The 18,050-nt window shown below is 43.0% G+C and overlaps 2 protein-coding genes across 2 annotated transcripts in view; one reads left to right on the top strand and one right to left on the bottom strand.

Moving 5' to 3' along the window:
* The window catches only part of LOC110468062 (ferritin light chain), a 6,299-nt gene extending 2,016 nt beyond the window's left edge, over window positions 1-4,283 (bottom strand). Inside the window, exons 1-2 of the mRNA XM_021525627.4 lie at window positions 4,095-4,283; window positions 984-1,130 (exon numbers count right to left, since the gene is read on the bottom strand). Of these exons, the coding sequence (XP_021381302.1) occupies window positions 984-1,130; window positions 4,095-4,277 (330 nt within the window). The 5' untranslated portion in view covers window positions 4,278-4,283. The remainder of the gene's footprint in view (window positions 1-983; window positions 1,131-4,094) is intronic.
* The window catches only part of LOC110468063 (uncharacterized), a 24,505-nt gene extending 6,455 nt beyond the window's left edge, over window positions 1-18,050 (top strand). Inside the window, exons 4-8 of the mRNA XM_085582382.1 lie at window positions 387-470; window positions 1,065-1,291; window positions 3,136-3,234; window positions 13,007-13,084; window positions 16,940-18,050. The gene's annotated coding sequence lies outside the window, so the exon portion shown is untranslated. The remainder of the gene's footprint in view (window positions 1-386; window positions 471-1,064; window positions 1,292-3,135; window positions 3,235-13,006; window positions 13,085-16,939) is intronic.

The following is an 18,050-nucleotide window of genomic DNA, read 5'->3' as shown; positions in this document are numbered from 1 at the left end:
CCAATCATAGAATGGTTGGGGTTGGAAGGGACCTTAAAATCATCTTGTCCCCGCCCTCTGCCATATTCCACTAGACCAGGCTGCTCAAAGGCCCATCAAACCTGGCCTTGAATACTCCCAGTAATGGGGGATCCTCTACTACTCCGGGCATTTTTTCTAGTGTCTCACTACCCTCACAGTAAAGAGGGAGGACTTCCTAGTATCTAGCCTACATCTGCCCTCTTTCAGTTAAAAATTGTAATCCCTCATCTTAACACTGCATTCCCTGACAAAGAGTCCTTCTCCCTATTTCCTGTAGTCCCCTTTAAGTACTGGAAGTCCTAAGATCCTCTATGCAAACTGAGTATTCAGAAAGGTTTTTGTAATAGCCTTTTTACTTTCTACAGCTTAACTGCTATGATGGACCAAAGAAGAGCATTCTGTAACAACTAATTTGGTAGAGGAGAATCAGCATCTTGGTCTTAAATAAGGTGGGTTATTTTCTTCCTGAAAACTTTTGAGTTATTCCTTTGCACTTGTGGAAGCCTAAGTTAGATCTTGGTTCAAATTCTGTCATGAGCTGTACTTTAGGAAATCAACTACTGCCCCAAACTGGATGGTTCTCCTTCCTTCTTAGGTGCTAGTCATGTCTAAGCTTCCACTTAGGTTCAGTGTGAAGGAGACAAGTGAGCTGTTTCAGCACAGTTAAAGGACTCATAATCCATTGCAGCATACTGGAAATAGCAGTATCCAGCTGAGAGAAAGAAAAGGGGAAAACTGTCCATATTCTTTTGGGCTGGAAAGCAACCCCATAGAGTTAGGACTCTATGTCTGACAGTTTCTAGGCATCACAATGAAGAACAAAACTTTGTACACAAGAATGCCGGATAAATTATATCTGGAAATCTAATAGTGGGTGAATGCAGAGATCTGAAGTATCAACAATATAATTCAGTAAGTTAAACAGATCACAGCTGCTTGAAAATTTGTTGCCTACTACCCACCTGGATGGTTTTAGAGCAGTAATGGCCTCCTCTTTCCTGCTGATACTTCATTAATGCTTCTGCGGCTTTTCTCTCTTCCAGAGCTTGATGCAGGAAGAATTTAGAAATATTTGGTAGAGCCACATGTGACTGATCAAAATATTCACCCTAAGCACACAAAACAAGACTGTTAAGATTTGCCAGATATGGGACTCACCTGCAGCAGAATGTGGCTTAACAGAACTTGGGAGACCCTTCCAATGGAAGATGTTTTGTTCACAAAGCACAATCACTTTGGAGACCTTTATGCAATTTCTGCAATAAATGAAGTGAGTAGTTAGAGTATAAAATGAAAAATCTATACTTCTATTAGAACTCCTTCTAGCCTTTAATATCCATCAGGCAACTGTAGTACTGATGTTACGCTTGCAGTAGCAGTTAAAAGATCTTCAGAATATTTTATTTATGAATGGTTAGCATGTGTGTTTTGTGGAGGGTTTTTGTTTTGTTTTTTAAGCATAATCCAGAACAGGGAACATAAAATTTATCCCTGCAGGCCTGCATTCCAGTCAAAAGTTAGCTTTCAAAGTTATGAGAAAGATGAGGCAAACACCAAAAAGAAAACAAGCATAACTTCGCACATGTTTATCAGCTTTATTATTGACAATGGTAGTCCAAAATAATGGATACTGCTACTGAACTATACACCTTCAATATTAGATGTAACTAATAAATAGATGCCTGGGAAGGCATCTCAGGAAGAACATAAATCTGCTGGAGTGAGTCCAGAGGAGGAACACAAAGTCATCAGAGGGATGGAGCACCTTTCCTGTGAGGAAAGGCTGAGAGAATTGGGTTTGTTCAGCCTGGAAAAGAGAAGGCTCTGGTGACCTAATTGTGTCCTTCCAGTACCTGATGGGAGCCTGTAAGAAAGATGGAGAGGGACTTTTTACAAGAGCATGCACTGACAGGACAAGGGGGAATGGTGTAAAACTGAAAGAGCAGATTTGCATTAGGTATTTGGAAAAAACTCTTTGCTGTGATGGTGAGACACCAGAACAGGTTGCCCAGAGAAGCCGTGGATGTCCCATCTGAAAGTGTTCAAAGCCAAGCTGGCTCTGAGCAGCCTGGTCTTGGGAAAGGTGTCCCTGCACATGGCAGGGGGTTTGGAACCCAATGATCTTTAAGGTCCTTTCTAACCAAGGCCATTCTATAATTTCAGAAATATTACAACCCTAAATCCTCTGCTGGCCTTGTTCTGTTCTGTATGGGAAAGTAACAACTTAAACCACTGCCATATTTAACTATGCTAACAGATCTAATACCTTTTATATTTAGAATATTTTATCCATAGTATGGCTGTCTCATAAAGAGGAGTATTACAGGCAGGTAGCAAAGGAGAGCCAGCAGGGTTACACTGGTTCTGCATAGCTCTGATGGTAAGGAGAATGAGAGGCAGCAGCTGGGGCTATGCCAAGAAACAGAGGGAGCTACAGCATTCTGATCTGCTGGTACCCTGACCATGAGTGTGCAACACAGCACAGCTTCTGTCCCTTGGACATGAGTGTGCAACACAGCACAGCTTCTGTCCCTTGGACATGAGTGTGCAACACAGCACAAATTCTGTCCTTGGACATGAGTGTGCAACACAGCACAGCTTCTGTCCCTTGGACATGAGTGTGCAACACAGCACAAATTCTGTCCTTGGACACGAGTGTGCAACACAGCACAACTTCTGTCCCTTGGATATGAGTGTGCAACACAGCACAGCTTCTGTCCCTTGGACATGCTCTGCACCAGAGTACACATCACTGCACATCGAGCTGTTTGCCTGAAGTCTGCCTAGGAGGAGCAAGCAACAAGTATGTGCATTTCCTAAGTTCTTCTGCTTCTGATTGTCTTCCCTGCTTTCCTCTACTACCCTGCTTAAATAGGAAATACTTTCATTTCATCTGTGTTCAGAAAGAAAATGAAGACATGTTAAGCACACAAGTTTTTTCTCTTATATTTTTAGGGCCTTTTTAGGACAACCTAAAGCTGTGACACACATAGATGCACACAACCATAAACCATTGAAGAGAAAGCACATACTGGAACATTTTATTAAGAACATTCATTGCTTTATTTGCAGAATCCTTTTCCTCAAGTCACTCATTCCTGTTTCTGTTGACAGCACAGCCAACATTGAGTGTTTTATAAGCAGTTCCTCAGTGCAAGTATGCAGCACAACTTCAAGTGGAGTTCAAGTTAACACATCTGCTTAACTGTTAAGGTAAATCTTTTATATCAATCATTCACTATTTAGGATGTTCACATTTCTAGGTTTGATTTATCCACAGTCAATTTCTAACTGAGTTTTCTCCATCCTATCTAGCTGCCAATCACTACAACTTTTTTCTACCACAGGCTTAACATGTTTTACTGCATACTTAAATTTTCATTGAACTTATACTTGATACCAAACTCAAATGAAAGATGTTGGGAATATACTGAATATATTTTGTGTTGCTCCCCCGGGGATGCTTGCCATCAGAAGGTATGGCATTGATAATTTTGATTTTTTAATTTTAACATCTCTGTTAAGTTATATGTTTGCCTTAACACTTGATAATGTAGCCAGATGGAATTCTGGCATGAATTTGGCATGGTATCCGTGATACCTTTTATGATTTCATGTCCAAAGTTCATGCCTGTGGAGCAAGAAACCCTAAGCCATCCTCAACGTCCACATGCTATAGTTAACCGCACGCAACTATTTAAGTTTGGGGGAAAGCCCACTCAAGCGTTATACTTCAAAGCTGTTAGCATCCCGTCTTCCTGTCCCTTTTTCCCAGGCAAAAGGCCCTCTGTGAATTACCCAAACCACAGGAGCGCTCGTTTCACAGCCCGCGCGTTTCGGACCTTCCTCCTTGTTTTCGCGGCTTTGCCAGGAGCGCCGCCGGCGGCGGGTCGGGGAGCCCGGAGAGCCCCCAAACCCCCTGGCTCAGGACACAGCACCGCTGTGCCGTCCCTGCCCGACTCTAAACCCTCCTCAGCCGGGCTCCGGCACCTCCTTCCCCCCCGCCGGCGGCTGCCGGCGCAGGGCGATGGGGGCACACGCACCCGCCGTGCCCTCCCGTGGCCGTGCCTTACCAGCGCCTGCAGGCAGTAGTGCAGCTCCAGCTGGGCGCCGGTGAGGCCGCAGAGCGCCTCCTCCACGGCGGGCGGGAAGCCGTGGCGGACGCGGCTGCCGGGCAGCGGGCGGTGCGCGGGGCAGGCGGGCAGCGTCACCCGCGGCCGCTTGGAGCGCGGCTCGGCCATGGCCGGCGCCGCCATGGGGCCGCCGCGCCGCCGCCGCGCCGCCTGATATAGCCGGGCACCTGCGACACACCTTGCGCTGCCGCCCGCCCTCCGAGCGAGGAGGAGGAGGAGGATGGGGCTGTGCGGATGCGGGGGGGCCGGCGGGGACCGCCATGGCCGGGCAGGCGCGGCGGGGCTCGGACGGCTCCGAGCATGCCGGGGAGCCCGCGGGTGCCGGCAAACAGCGTGAATAATGCATGACTGACGTAAAATATTTACCTGAACAGCTAAGTAGATGTGTTAACTTGGGCTCCGCTTGGAGTTGTGCCGCATGCTTGTGCTGAAGAAGTGGTTACGAAACATTGAATCTTGACTATGAGTGACTTGAGGAAAAGGATTCTGCTACGAGTCTTCTTAATAAAACATTCCAGCATATACTTTCTCTTCAGTGGTTCATGATTACACATGTGTACATGTGTCACAGGTTTGCGGTATCCCAAGATGGTCCTACAAACATAAGAGGAAAACATAAACTTACGTATTATATTATGTATTATCTTTCCAAACAGAGCAACACAGCCGAAGTGAAAGTATTTCCTATTTAAGCAGGGTAGTAGAGGAAAGCAGGGAAGACAATCAGAAGCAGAACTTAGGAATTGCACATACTTGTTGCTTGCCCCTCCTAGGCAGGCTACAGGCAAACAGCTCGATGTGCACTCTGGTGCAGAGCATGTCCAAGGGACAGCAGCTGTGCTGTGTTGCACACTCATATCCAAGGGACAGAAGCTGTGCTGTGTTGCACACTCGTGTCCAAGGGACAGAAGCTGTGATGTGTTCCACACTCATATCCAAGGGACAGAAGCTGTGCTGTGTTGCACACTCATGGTCAGGGTACCAGCAGATCAGGATGCTGTAGCTCCCTCAGTTTGTTTCTTGGCATAGTCCCAGCTGCTGTATCTCATTTTCTTTGACATCAGAGCTGTGCAGAGACAGTGTAACCTGCTGGCGCTTCTTTGCTTCCTGTTTCTAATACATTGTCTTTATGGGACAGCAATAATGTGGATAAAACTCTTCTAATATAAGAGCTGAGCCCTTTTCCAAGCAGTCATATTCAGTACATCTGGTTCCAGCAGCAGCATCTGAAAGTGTGACCAGGCTAGGCTGAGGCTGGAGTGGTTGGTGAGAACCTCTAAGCAGAGGCAATCCTGAGGAGGGAGTGAGCTCTGAAAAGTCCTGGGACTTTAGCAGTGTGTATATGTCTTGGCTACAGGGTATATTCTTCAAGTATTTTGGTTTAGTGCAAAAAATGTTGGTGCTGAACTGGTCCTACCTATGTTTGTTAAAATATCCTATTTTAGTAACCAGTAACCCTCAGTGTGTACAGTAACTTCAAAATACATTCATTTTTACATTTTTACATTTTTCATTTTACATACATTTCTTTTACTTTAATAGATTCACACTAGTGGAGAGGAAATATGAATAATCTCAACACCCTTCAAAATCAATAATTTTCTCTTCAGTGACTTTGTTTAGTAAGCTCAATGTTATGTGTTGTTTTGTGGAATATTTTTCTAGCAGATCACTCCCCCACCAACCCAGGATCCTAAGGGCAGAATCGTTTTCTGTTGCCTGTTTTAATTGTTATTGGATCTGACTGCCTAGAGCCTAGCATGCATCATCTGAGAATAGTCACGTAGATATATGAGAACATTGCTCATGAGAAACTTAAATAATTCTTTTTCAGTGCCTCTATCTCATATGCTATTACGCCCTCTTTGTTTGCTGTAATTAGCCATTTTAGTTCTGATGCTTCATGTTTTAGTTAAATTAGAAGCTTAGTTTAAAAAAATCAAACAGCATTTAATCATTTGGGTAAAGTTTAATGTGAGTAATATAACTGTAATATTTGCAAGGCTAAAATAAGTACCCAAAGTCATTAAATACCAATATATTGACAAGACACTTGAACAACGTATGACCTTATTCTGAAGTTCTCAGCAGGCATCCTCTTATTCACTGTAGCACTAGGTACTTGATTGAATAACTTGAAGTGTAGAATAGCAATAGCAAACAAAATAGCCAGTGTCCCCATGGAAAAGTCTGTAGTTGTATTTAATTAATTGGGCATTTATTATGGTAATTGCTGAGCATATAATCTCATAGAGTTTTGTCTCTGCATTAATGGGCTTTGGAGCCTTGGAAAACTGTATTAAGTTATCCCATTCAGTGACGGACAGCTAAGACACAAGGGCAGTTCATAAGGCCATCATGAAGCTGATCTGAAAACTGACTCTAAAATTCTTTATACTCTATATGTTCATTTTTTAAGAACTCCATTCAGTTTATTTTGCTTTGTGCTTCATAGAACGAAAGGAAATACACACCATTTGCATGGTTATCAATTGTATTATGGAAAAGTTCCATGACAAAGTAATATAAGGATTCTTGCTATATAGCATGAAGTGATATCACATGCTCTTTGTAGCTGGACTGGGGAAGGTATCATCTGCTCCAAAAGCTTGTTACCTCAAGAAATGCAGCATTCCAGGGAGCTGGCACTTTGTTCAGTTTCTTAGGTACAGCTTTTCAGCAAAGAATCACAGAATGTTCTGAGTTGGAAGGGACCTACCAGGATCATCAAAGGGTTGGTTACAGGCACATGCCTTGATGAAAGGTATCTTTTCATTTTTATGACTTAGCATGATTTTGGTATAACACATTTTAAAGTGTGTTGAAAGTGTATGGCAGAGTGGGAAGCCAAAACACCACAGTGTGGTATACAGAACTACAGTTCAAATTCCATCAAAATAAACTCTTTTACACACAAACCCATACCTTCTCTACTCCTCCCCACTCCTTTTCCTATTTATTCTTTGGCAGAGTGCAATAGAGAGGATTCTTTGTGCCAGTGGGCTTTAGCAACCCTTTCAAAATATTCTTTCTCCTGGGCCTACTTTGTGAATATTTAGTTGTATCTGGCCATTTTTTACCCTGATTCTCTCATTTAAAGCTAGATTTTTTTGGCTGCACTTTGTGATCTGGAGTTGGTATTGTTCATTCTTTCACTACATGTAGTAAAAGTTGTGTCTGTTGCTTCTCTCCAGCTACCATCTGTTTGCTTCTTTCTAGCTGTGATGGGTTTTTCATGTGCTCTGCAAGGAGTCTATCTAATGCTGCCAAACTTTTCTTTCATTCAGTGTCTATCAATAGCCGTAATGAAAACAGAGGGTTGTGTGAGCAAAAAGTAAAAAACAAATAAATGTATGAAGTGTATACTTATGAATTGGCCTTCTTCATTCATCATTTTGTTTTGTAATTAAGTGAAACCGAAGCTCTCTGGCAGGAAATTAGGAATAATTCATATGAACACCCATGAATTCATGATTGCTTTTATTGGACTTGAAGTCCCTTAACCCATTTTTCTTATGCTTTTCTAGTCTCAACAGGTGCTTCATCTCACTATTTTTTCCTCTTTTTTACTTCCTTTATCCACGGAGGAAGAGCCAGCAAGGCTTCTGAGTTGTTTTTTTGCCTTTTTGCACTGTATGACTCATAAAGTTAAAAAAGAAGCCTGAAATTTGGGATGTTACTATTTAAGCAAGCATAGCAAAATAACCTCTTTTAACTGACTTTCAGTAAAAGTGGTCATCAGCAAAACATGAGATGGCCCTGGAGAGGCAACAGTGTTGTGACCAGGCTGCAACATTCTGGAAAATAATTTTTGTCTCTTTGTCACTGAGCAGGTGGAAAGAGCCAGCTTGTTATAGTGCTCTGAAATCAACATGTTTTAGTGATACAAGAGAAGGATTGCTCAAAAATAAAGCCTAGTTTCTTTGATGCCAGTCTTGTTGCTGTCAAACAGAGCAGAGAGAAGCCTGTATTTTGAGTTTATAGGTACTGAAAATTACTATACTGTGTCAGATCTGCACGTATTTTGTATATATTCAGTTTAATAAAATGAGGTACCATAATGAAATTCTGTTGGAAAAGTACTTGGATTAACTTTTAATTTTGGAAGTAATTTTTAGAATGCCTTTTTTTGGCACTTACCTCAAATACTCCAAACCTTAATTTTCATTTGCTTTCTTTTTCTAGAGTCCCAAAAGTTTCTTCTTGTCATTGAGATTTCTGTGTTTGCCAAACATCCATTGCTGCAGTGTTTAAAACCAGATGAGATGTTTGAAGATGTCCTCGTCACTGGAACCAGCCATTTCTTTTTTGCCTTGAGTTTTCCCATGTTGCTTCAGTAGCTTGATAAATGTGCAACACTTTTTGCCTCTGTTGTAACTTTTATCTCGGACGCTTTGTTTCCATAGGCTTCCTAGACACAAGTCTGCATGTCACAGATATTGAGATGTTGGCTCATTGCCTCTCTTCTTTTGCAATTAAGTTCTTCCTTAAGGAACTTTCTGAATGCTGGATGACATAAAACATTGTGATATATATAGAATTCTTTGAAACTTCACTGATTGAAATCTGTCCTTCAAACAGAATGTGTCTACAGCTGACTTGCATATCTCTTCAGTATCTAAAGCTAACAAAGGAGACAAGCTTGTAAGAGTTCTGAAATGCAAGCAAAGCTTATCTTTAACCCTGTGTCACAGAATACATACAGGAGGGTTTTCTAATCCATGCTCTTTTCTTCTCTGCAATATTTAAATTAGATTATCTGTAGTTAATGCTTGCTGCTACCATGGGACCCTTCCAGGAGCAGAGTTTGGAGACAGCCTCCACTGCTTCTCAGTGGGGATCTGCTCTGGGGCTTTGGTGTACAAAAAGCAGGGCACATGTACACATGTACACTGCACATTCTGCCTGTGTACCACCAGCCCTCACCCTCCTGCTGGTCCCCAGGTCCCCCTGCCTTCTAAGCCCCTATCTGAGGGCTCTTTCCCACTGCTGCACAACCACAGTGCTCAGGCAGACTCGTCCTCTTCCTTTCCTCCACTCTCCCTTCTCTGGACCCTGGGGAAAACTCTGTGCTAACAGGAGGTTTATGATCTCTGTGCAGTTCTGCAGTCAAGCCTAGAAGATGTTAGTGCATCTCAAGTGCATTGACAGACTCTTGCTGTGACTTGTTGTGCCCCAGCCTGGTTAGCATTTGCCACCTTTATCTGTCCCAAAGTGTCTCAAGTCCAGCTGCACATGGCTGTGCTTGTGTGACTGCCTACATGTGTGGGTCTGCAGGTCAAACTGGGCTGTGGCCACTGTTTAACTCATGTCTAGAAGCTGTATGTCACTATTTTCTCTTAAACACCTACCACGCTCTGCAGCTTTAAATGCTGACAAATCAGGTGCACTGAGTTGTTCACCGTGGTCTTTTCTCCTCGTATTTACAGAATTGTTGCATGTCCTGACTCAGCTTACCAGCTCCCCGTGTCTGTAGGATCCCAGGCTCTGGCAGCACTGAGGAAGGCCATGCCTGGGACTGGGCAGAGGCAGCAGGGAGAGCTGGAGCCCAGGGGCAGTTTGTGCTCTCAGCCTGGTGGCTGCAAAGGACTGGCAGCCTGGCTAAGGAAGCTCCAGCCTGGCTGGCAGTTTTGCCTCTTCCATCTCCATTTCTGCTCTTATAAATACACTTGAGTCTAAGTGGACAATTCATTTCAAGTGCTACTGGCTGATATTACCCCTTTGGATTTTTTAAAGAGGCTGTGCTTAGGAGTAAGTTTCTATAAATTGGCAGGGTCCATCTGCTTCTGAGATTTTGCACTTGTTATTTCAGGTTGTATTTAAAAAAGCATAGGCCAGCAAATGTAAGGCTCATCCATGCAATCTGTCTGTGGTATATCATAAGTTCAGTCGGTTATTTCAGGTGGAAAGCACAGGGCCTCAGCACTGGAGCATATTTAAGGGGATTCTGTGGAATTTCTGAGAACATGAGGCTTGCCCCAGGCAATATGTTGCATAAGGGAGTTGTGCAATGCCAAACTGCCTGAAGTCTGTCATAATTTGTATACTTTGTGTAGTTGCCTTTCTATTCTACCTTCCTTTCCACAGCTGTGGGTTAGAATCTGTACTTACTCTTGGGTAAATGAGAAAATAAGACTTGACACATTGAAAAAGGCAGAGCTTCTCTTTGTGTGTGTGCAGCCTGTGCCATCTGAAATCAGTGACCAGGTAATGCCTTCCAGGCAGTGTAAACTTCAGGAGGTGCACTCAGTGCTCCAGGTGGCCCTTGAGGGGACATTAGACCTCTTTGAGATCTGCATGAGCAGGTGCACTTTGTACATAGTCAGAATATCTGGGCTAGAAGAAGTAAACTGTGCACAAGGGATGAAGATCCAGAAACCATTTATTGTCTTGCTGCTGTTTGCTATTGATAGTCAGTGTTTACAGAGTCCCTGCTAGTACCAGGATCACCTTATTTTGAAGTGCAGGGACTCCTTGGAGTTAAATGGTTTTGACTGATGCCATTTGCTACTTGGCTTTAGAGAGAAGAAATTAAAGCCACAGTTGGGGCAAGAGGAGTGTGAAATGTTTGCTGGTGAAGAGGAAATTATTCTAGAAGTTTTGGCTCTTGTAATCACCAAAAAATAACAAATCATAATTATTGTAAAAGAATCTTTTAAAGTCTTGGTGAGACTTTGATTGAGAAAAAAGAAATCTGAAATTTTAATGTGAACATTCATCAGCTAAACGTTTATTTTAAACTTTATAATAAGATGGAACCTGTGATGGTGAATCGGGCAAAGCAGAAGTTGATCATTTGACTCAAACATCATTGACCTTAAAGGCAATGCTTAATTCCAATGAAGTAATTCCTCTTCTAGTTCCAGTCACAAATGACCTTTTATTGCTGCTTTTTAGTCAAAGCACCTCTTTTAGACCATCTTCATTGTCTAGGTGTTGTGATTCCCTGGGGTATCTCTTTCTCTATCATCTTCTGCCTAGTTCCATTTTAATGGCTTTAAATACATTTTTAAAATCTTACAACAATAGGTAGTATCATAGATTGTAGTAAGTTTGTGGCAGTATGTCCCAGACAAAGTCTTCTCTGCCAATCTGCAAATCTGCAAGGATCAAACCATTTGTTTTTTGAATTTGAGTGTCTTTTTGCAGAGCTTTTGTTGAATTGAGCATTCTCCTGATTTCACTGGAATTAAAAGGTAGAACTCTGAGTCTGTTTGGTTCCTATCACTTAAAGCAGTCAGCACCATTAATTGGTAATCTTGGGAAATTAATTATTCTGATCTTTAGGACAGAGTGGCATTACCTGCAGAAATGCAGTGAAATGCTTCACTTTTTGATTTTTAAGCCACTCCAGGTGTTATCACTTTTTTTTTTCTTTTAATTTAGAATTTACTGGGCTGAATTTTTACAAATTTCACAGAACATTTTGTTCTCTGATTTAAATCCTGCATACCCAGTGCCTGCCTGGGGCAAAGACAAAAAAAAAAAAAAGTTAGCTTTGATGCTCTAAAACTGGTTAAATAAATCCTGTGCAGCTGGCCTGCGTGAAATGTGCCCAGTGACAGCAAGCAGCAGCAAGGATTCAGAGGGATAGGAAGAGCTCTGTGCTGTCAGATGTTACAGTGTTTTATTGCTTTGGCTGGGAATGGCAGGAATGTGTAGGTATCTCTACTGCTCAGTATCAGGGTGCAAAGTGGTTCCCTCAGGCATGTACGTGGACAAAACTGCTGCACAAGTGTGCAATGTTGCCTTCTGCATATGTTTGTACATGCTCTGGTGTTTTCCAACTTTGGAACTGTGGTTAAATCCTTAAAGGGAATCTGTGGGTCTGCAGCAGCTGAGAATACATTTCCAGCACTGGAGGTTCCTGTGTGGTTCCTGAGTGTCTGTCCTATCCATGGTGAGGAATTGTCTAACCTGTACTGTGGTGTTCGTCAAGGGAAATTCTTGGAGACTTGTTTAAATGTTCAAGCCAACGCAGTACCGGTTACACTTGTCTAAACTTGTTGGTGAGATGTCAGGGACTATTATGGATTGGAGACTGGTTTTTCTGCCTGTGCTGTTCTCACTACCAGCTCTGTTCATCCAACTGTCTCTCATCACTTTGCTTCTCTTCGTAATATAACCCAGCTGAGACATGGTCCCAAGGGAAAAGTGGCTTAAATCTGAATCTTGGAAAGTTAGGAATTAAAAGATGCATAGCTCAGGAAAATAAATTTTGGAATACAAAGTTATGAAGGCTGTGACTGATTCACATGAGCAACTTGCAGCAAGGTCATGTTTTCCTCTGATAGTGCATCAACAGGAACTTGGAAATTCTGCTTTTACTCAGATGGTGAGCAGAGTGCTTTTAGCCATGGTCTGCAGTGCCATTGCTGTGAATCCAGCTCCAATTCTCAGGCTCCTGAGTGCTTCCAGGTTCTCCAGAAAGAAGCACAAGAGTAACTGCAATAATTGAGACCAGATTTACAGAACTGGCCTCTGGAGCTCAGAATGGCAGGACTCAGAAAAGAAGAAAATGTAGAGACTTTCTTTAGTTCAGGTGTTTATCAGAAATACACTAAGAGGGACTTTAAAAAGAGATTTGTATGTATTGGATGGTAAACAATTTTCCAGCAAAATGTGGTAAGAATAAAACTTTCCTTGGAGACAGTTTGGCCAGTAGTTTCTGACAGGAGTTTTGTTTTTTTTTTTTTCCTCTTCCTGTGTCATTTGTAGGGATCCTACATTGAAATTATGCTCTGTCCTACAGGGACCAGTGGCTTGAGCAAGTGCATGACGATTCTTAGGATGCCTGTGCTAAAAGACTTCTCTTAATGGACCTTGATGAGGTTTGGTTTCATTTGTTCCAGAATGGGATTGCCCTTGTTGCTGTCACTGCAGGCTCATGATCTGGACCCCAGGACTCAAGCAGGACTGAAGGACATATGGTAAGATTGTGTTAGCTGTGCACAGGAGGATGGTAAAATCTGGGATATTAGCTTGTGACTTTCAGCTGTCTGGTCTGAAGCAAAGGACAGGTGAGTTTCTTTATTGGTGGAAGATAAATGCAGAGCAAGGAGAAGAGGTGAAAAACCCTTAGGAAAACTAAAAACAGAAGAGAAGCAGCACTGAGAGTGGGCCAAAGCTTTTGGTGGTGTATGTGAGCATTACTCATATAACTTCAAGAGGGTACATGCTTTAACTGAGCATGTACCAGCTGAGGACTTGGCCCATAATGTCCTTTATAAAGCTCTGGTTCCTCCCCAAATAGTTTTTCCCTCCCTCTTCAAAGGGCACCTGTTGTTGGTGGAGTTGGTGATCATACTGGATTAGTGCACATGCGGTCAGCCTGCTTGGCCTCGGCCCTTTGGACCCAAAATGAACTCCAGCTGCTGCTGCCCAGAGCAGGTGCTTCATCCAGCCCCAGCAGCTGTTTGAATCATGCTGTCATGGCCAAGAGGAGGGGGGAGCTCCCCTGGAGGACCCAGAGGAACAACTGATCAGCAGCAAGGAAGTGTGCTATGGAGACCTGGTTTCTATACCCAGCAGACAAAAATTGTTCTAGCATTTCCTTGTGGAAGTAGGAAGTAGGGAACAGTGCCTGTCACTCTGCATCCACTGAGCCTGCCCAGTACCATGATGGATTATGGTTCCAAAAAGAGGCTGAGGGACCAATAAGGATCAGCAGGGCTGGTTGTAGTCATTGGTTTAAAGCTCCAGTGAGTGACCCAGCAAAAGTGAGATTGGGCATAGAACAGTGCACAGGCTAATGGCCTGCTACCTGTTGAAACCATGGCCATCACACTTGCACTGCTAGAGGAAGGAAAACAAAAGCAGAGATAATTTGGGGTGTGAAGCAACTACATGGAACAGTGCCAGGGAATGGAGGCAGAGGGGATGACCTGGGGGTATATGGAGATGTGATGGTGGGAGTTTAAGGTCAGAGTTTGAGGGGGGGGGCACAGATAGTTCATGTCAGAGATAAAGCAGCAACAACCCACTATTAGAGTGATAGGGACAGGACAAGGATACTGGTTTTGTGCAGTAAGGGAATCAGAGCCTTCAAAGGGATGAGGGCAGCTTGGAGTAAGGGCAACCCCGACCTACAGCAAGAGGTAGTAGGGAATACCTTGCAGAGCAGGGAGTCTCACAGGATAAACTGTTCAAAGTAATTTCCATCACTGGTATCATAAGCAGCCCTTTCCAAGTCCCTTCCAGCATTCCTTCAATTTATTCCCCTTCAACTCTTGTCACTGACCTAGCAGTGGTTCCCATGCAGTCCTGTACTCTTTGATTATTCCCATGCTGTTAACAACAGTATTCCTGGCCTCAGTTTCCAGAACCACACACTCTCTAGTTGTGTCTGCATGTATCACTGTTGCCATTAACACCAAGTTTGATGTGACTCCTTAGGGTCCCATTATCTTACCTGTATTCATTAAAGGTACCAGAGCCTTTCTGCTTTCTCTGATAGGCTCACTTTGTGTCCCTGTCCTGTGCATGTTTTTGTCATATCCCATCAGCCAGACTTTTCATTCTGTTTATCTTTGCTGATTGCTCAACCAGGTTTCCACTGAACCTCCATAGGGAGGGGTAAATGCTAAGCAAGGATACTTCCTTGTACAGCTGTAAAAGGACTATTCAGGCCAGAATTCATTACAGCATAGCCTAAGAGTAGGAGAAAACATGAATATCAGAGGCCTCTCTTTGTCAGGAAATGGGATTTCCGCAGGTGCTCAGTTGTAAATGCTTTGCATGCCTTTAAGGCTTGGCACATGGCATTGCTGAATCCTGATTCAGGATGCAAGAATGTCTCATGACCCCTGCCATGAAAACTGGTGTCTGGCCATGTTTGGAAATCAGCCGTCGATGATGACAGTACATGAGTATGGGTGAAATGAGCAGCTTGGCTTCAACACTAAGCAAGACTTGTTAAACATTGTAAATACAGATGTCCAATTCATATTTTGAATAATGAATATTATGAACTTTTCTGTATCAAGTGGTAAGAAGCTGGATCATCTTTCTTCATCTGCTCACTGCCTTCACAGCATTTGCAAGTGTGACAAACTATTTCATCCCTTTACAGGATTAGGTAAGATTGGTAACCATAATTCATGTGTAGAATTGCACAGAAATAGTCTAGATAACCAAATATATTGATTTAAAGTTACCTATGTGGTGGCGGGGAAATTGTTTCCATTTTGGTTTATTTGTTTATTGGGTTGGTCAGGTTCTGCAGCTGACTTCAGTTGCTTATTCTTTTGGATGAAAATCTGCAGTGAAAATCTGCAGCTGTACAGGCCTGTACAATTTCTGTCCCAGTGTAGCTCCTCCATCAGGTATTCCTGCTATTTGGTTTGCTTCTACATGAAAATTAAGCAACTGGAAAAATAGTACCAGAAGCTCTACATGAATTAAATTCTCAAAGCTGTTAAAGTGATGTTTTAGGAGTAGGGTGTTTCTATGTTCATTCTGTCACTGTTACATGTGGAAAGAAACACCACATACAACTGTTACCAGTGTGTGATGTAGCTCTGTGCCACAGGAGATGTCCTCTGACACTCCTGTGGATATACCAGCAATAGTTCTGTCGTGTCTTCTTACATGCCTAATAGCATGGCTGGGTGATACCCACACCCACTGATCACCTGGCAGCTGCTGCCCTGCCTCCTTCCTCTGCACTTCTCTTCCTCAGCTTCCTTGAACTCAAGATGAATGAAAGTGAAGATTTTCAAATCTTGGTGGAGTAGGAAATTTTTGCTAAAAACCAAACCAAATGTCATTTTCAGAGTGGCTCTGTATTTAAGTGTGGCAGCACATTTAATTTGGTATTCCAGAGGTTGTTAAAAACCTACATGTGGATAGGAATTTTTTGAAGCATCTGTCTTTTGCTGATTAAAATGTAATTAGGTACCAAGGATTTAAACCATCCTAAAGGATGTGTGACAAGGCCAGTGTCCTGTCTGATGAGGACCAATGGAGCGAAACAGTTTGGGTGTGGTAGATCATAATTTACTAACTGCTGGATTCAGACTAAGTAAATAAAGAACTTGTTAACAGGCCTCCACATTTAGGGGGTCTGGAGAGCAAAGAGGTTTACTTTATGTGAGGCCCATGTTATGCTGTGCAGGAACTCCTAGTTCAGGGTCAAAAATACTGAGAGCACCCTTTCACCAGAGAGCCGACAATTAGATTGCTGCCAGTAGGAAAAACAGCCTTTAAGTGGTGAGTGAACAGAGTGTCAGCAATGGACCTGGAGAGAGGGGCAGCACTCAGTCAGAGCCAGTGACACTCTTCACACCTGCTGTGGGGCATAACAGTAGCTGGCCGCCTCAGCCCGTGGCACTACAAGCAGAGCATTGTGCTGTGACACAGCCTGGACAGCGATTGAATTACACACCGATTAGGTCTTCGGCTTCTCCCTGTCACTGTGGACAATGGAGAATCAGAGAAGTGGACATGAGAGCTTTAGCAGGCCTTGTGCTCTCCAGCAGAGGAGGATTAGTTTGTAAATGGTAAATTGTGTTGGGGCCAGGAGTCGTAAAACTGAACTCTTGCCCTGCTGCTGCCTCAAAGGCACAGGCTCTGCAGAAAAGCCCTTCTCCCCTCTTCTGCTAAATGTTGTGATCAGGGGAGGGGTGGGCATATGGAATCTGCTTCTCCTTTCCTCTGCCAGAGAAGGAAGAAAAAACTGTACATTTGTACAAATTTTTCTCCTTACCATCTCTTACTATCTTTTCTAGAGATAATAGAAGGAAGGGCATGGGATTAAATTAATGAGTGTTCTGCCATTTCCACAGGGATGCGGATTTGCCTCTCACCGAGGTGCTGCTGGCTGGTTCACTGCCTGCTGGAGGGTGTCTCTAAGACCTGATTTAACCTGAAGCATGCACTTCCTCAGGAGGTCTGCAGCAGGGCTGGAGGACTGCAAACACTGCATCACTTCCCTCCTGTCACCTGCTGCCACATGACTGCAGCGCCTGTGCTGTGCTCTCAGCTGCCTCACTCTGAAATTTTCCTCATGATGGTTTGTATGGAGCTGCCATGGCGCAGGCTTTGCTTTTGGTGGCAGTATCCCTTGCCATGTCATTCATAAAGAAGACGGCTTTATCCTTGCCTTTATTCCACTGGGACCATCTGCTCTACCCACAGGTGCCAAAAGTGGCAAATCTTCTTTTTTAATTTTCAGTTGAAGCTCTACATCACATGAACTTCTTGGGGTTTTTTGAGAGGTAAAGACTTTTTTTTTTTTTTTACAACACCAAATAAAGCAACACCAAATAACAACCCAAACACCACAGCCCAAGGAACCCATAACTGACAGGGAAAAAAACCTGAAACCCACACATTGAACCCAAGCTGGAGAAATAACTGCATTGTGTGACTGATACAGTCCATGGGAGTACAAAGCATTCCAGTCTGATTTTGCACATCTGCTCCCTATACCTATTAATATCTTTTAGGCATGGGCATGGACATGAAGATGGGCAAGAGTAGTTTGCCGTGCAAACATTTTTCTGGGAGCTGTACTATTTTCTAGAGCTAAAGATTTCAGTGCTATAAAGCGAACATTTTAAAGCATTGGTGGAAATAGGGAGGATGTAACTGCCCTTAAACTGAGGTTGGATTAGGTGTTCTTACATCTTGGAGTCTGCCAGTAAATAGCAAAGTATATGAGCAATGGAAATATGTCCTTCTTAATCTGTAAAAAGAAAAGGACTGTTTTGAAAATCCATCAATATTTCAAATCATCTTAAGGCATATTGATCCTGAATAATCACAGGGGAATTCAACAGGGGTGTTCTTTTTAGTGATCTAAAAATATAGATGTGGTTGAATACATAGAAAACTGTATCTTATTCCAGTTGTCTTTATTACTGCAATAAATGATACCAACTCTTTCTTCCTACA

This window comes from Lonchura striata, chromosome 5 (genome assembly GCF_050655825.1).
Source record: "Lonchura striata isolate lonStrDom1 chromosome 5, ASM5065582v1, whole genome shotgun sequence".
Taxonomy (NCBI): Eukaryota; Metazoa; Chordata; class Aves; order Passeriformes; family Estrildidae; genus Lonchura; species Lonchura striata.
The sequence above is the reverse complement of the archived record's forward strand: the minus strand, read 5'-3'. Positions and strand labels throughout refer to the sequence as shown.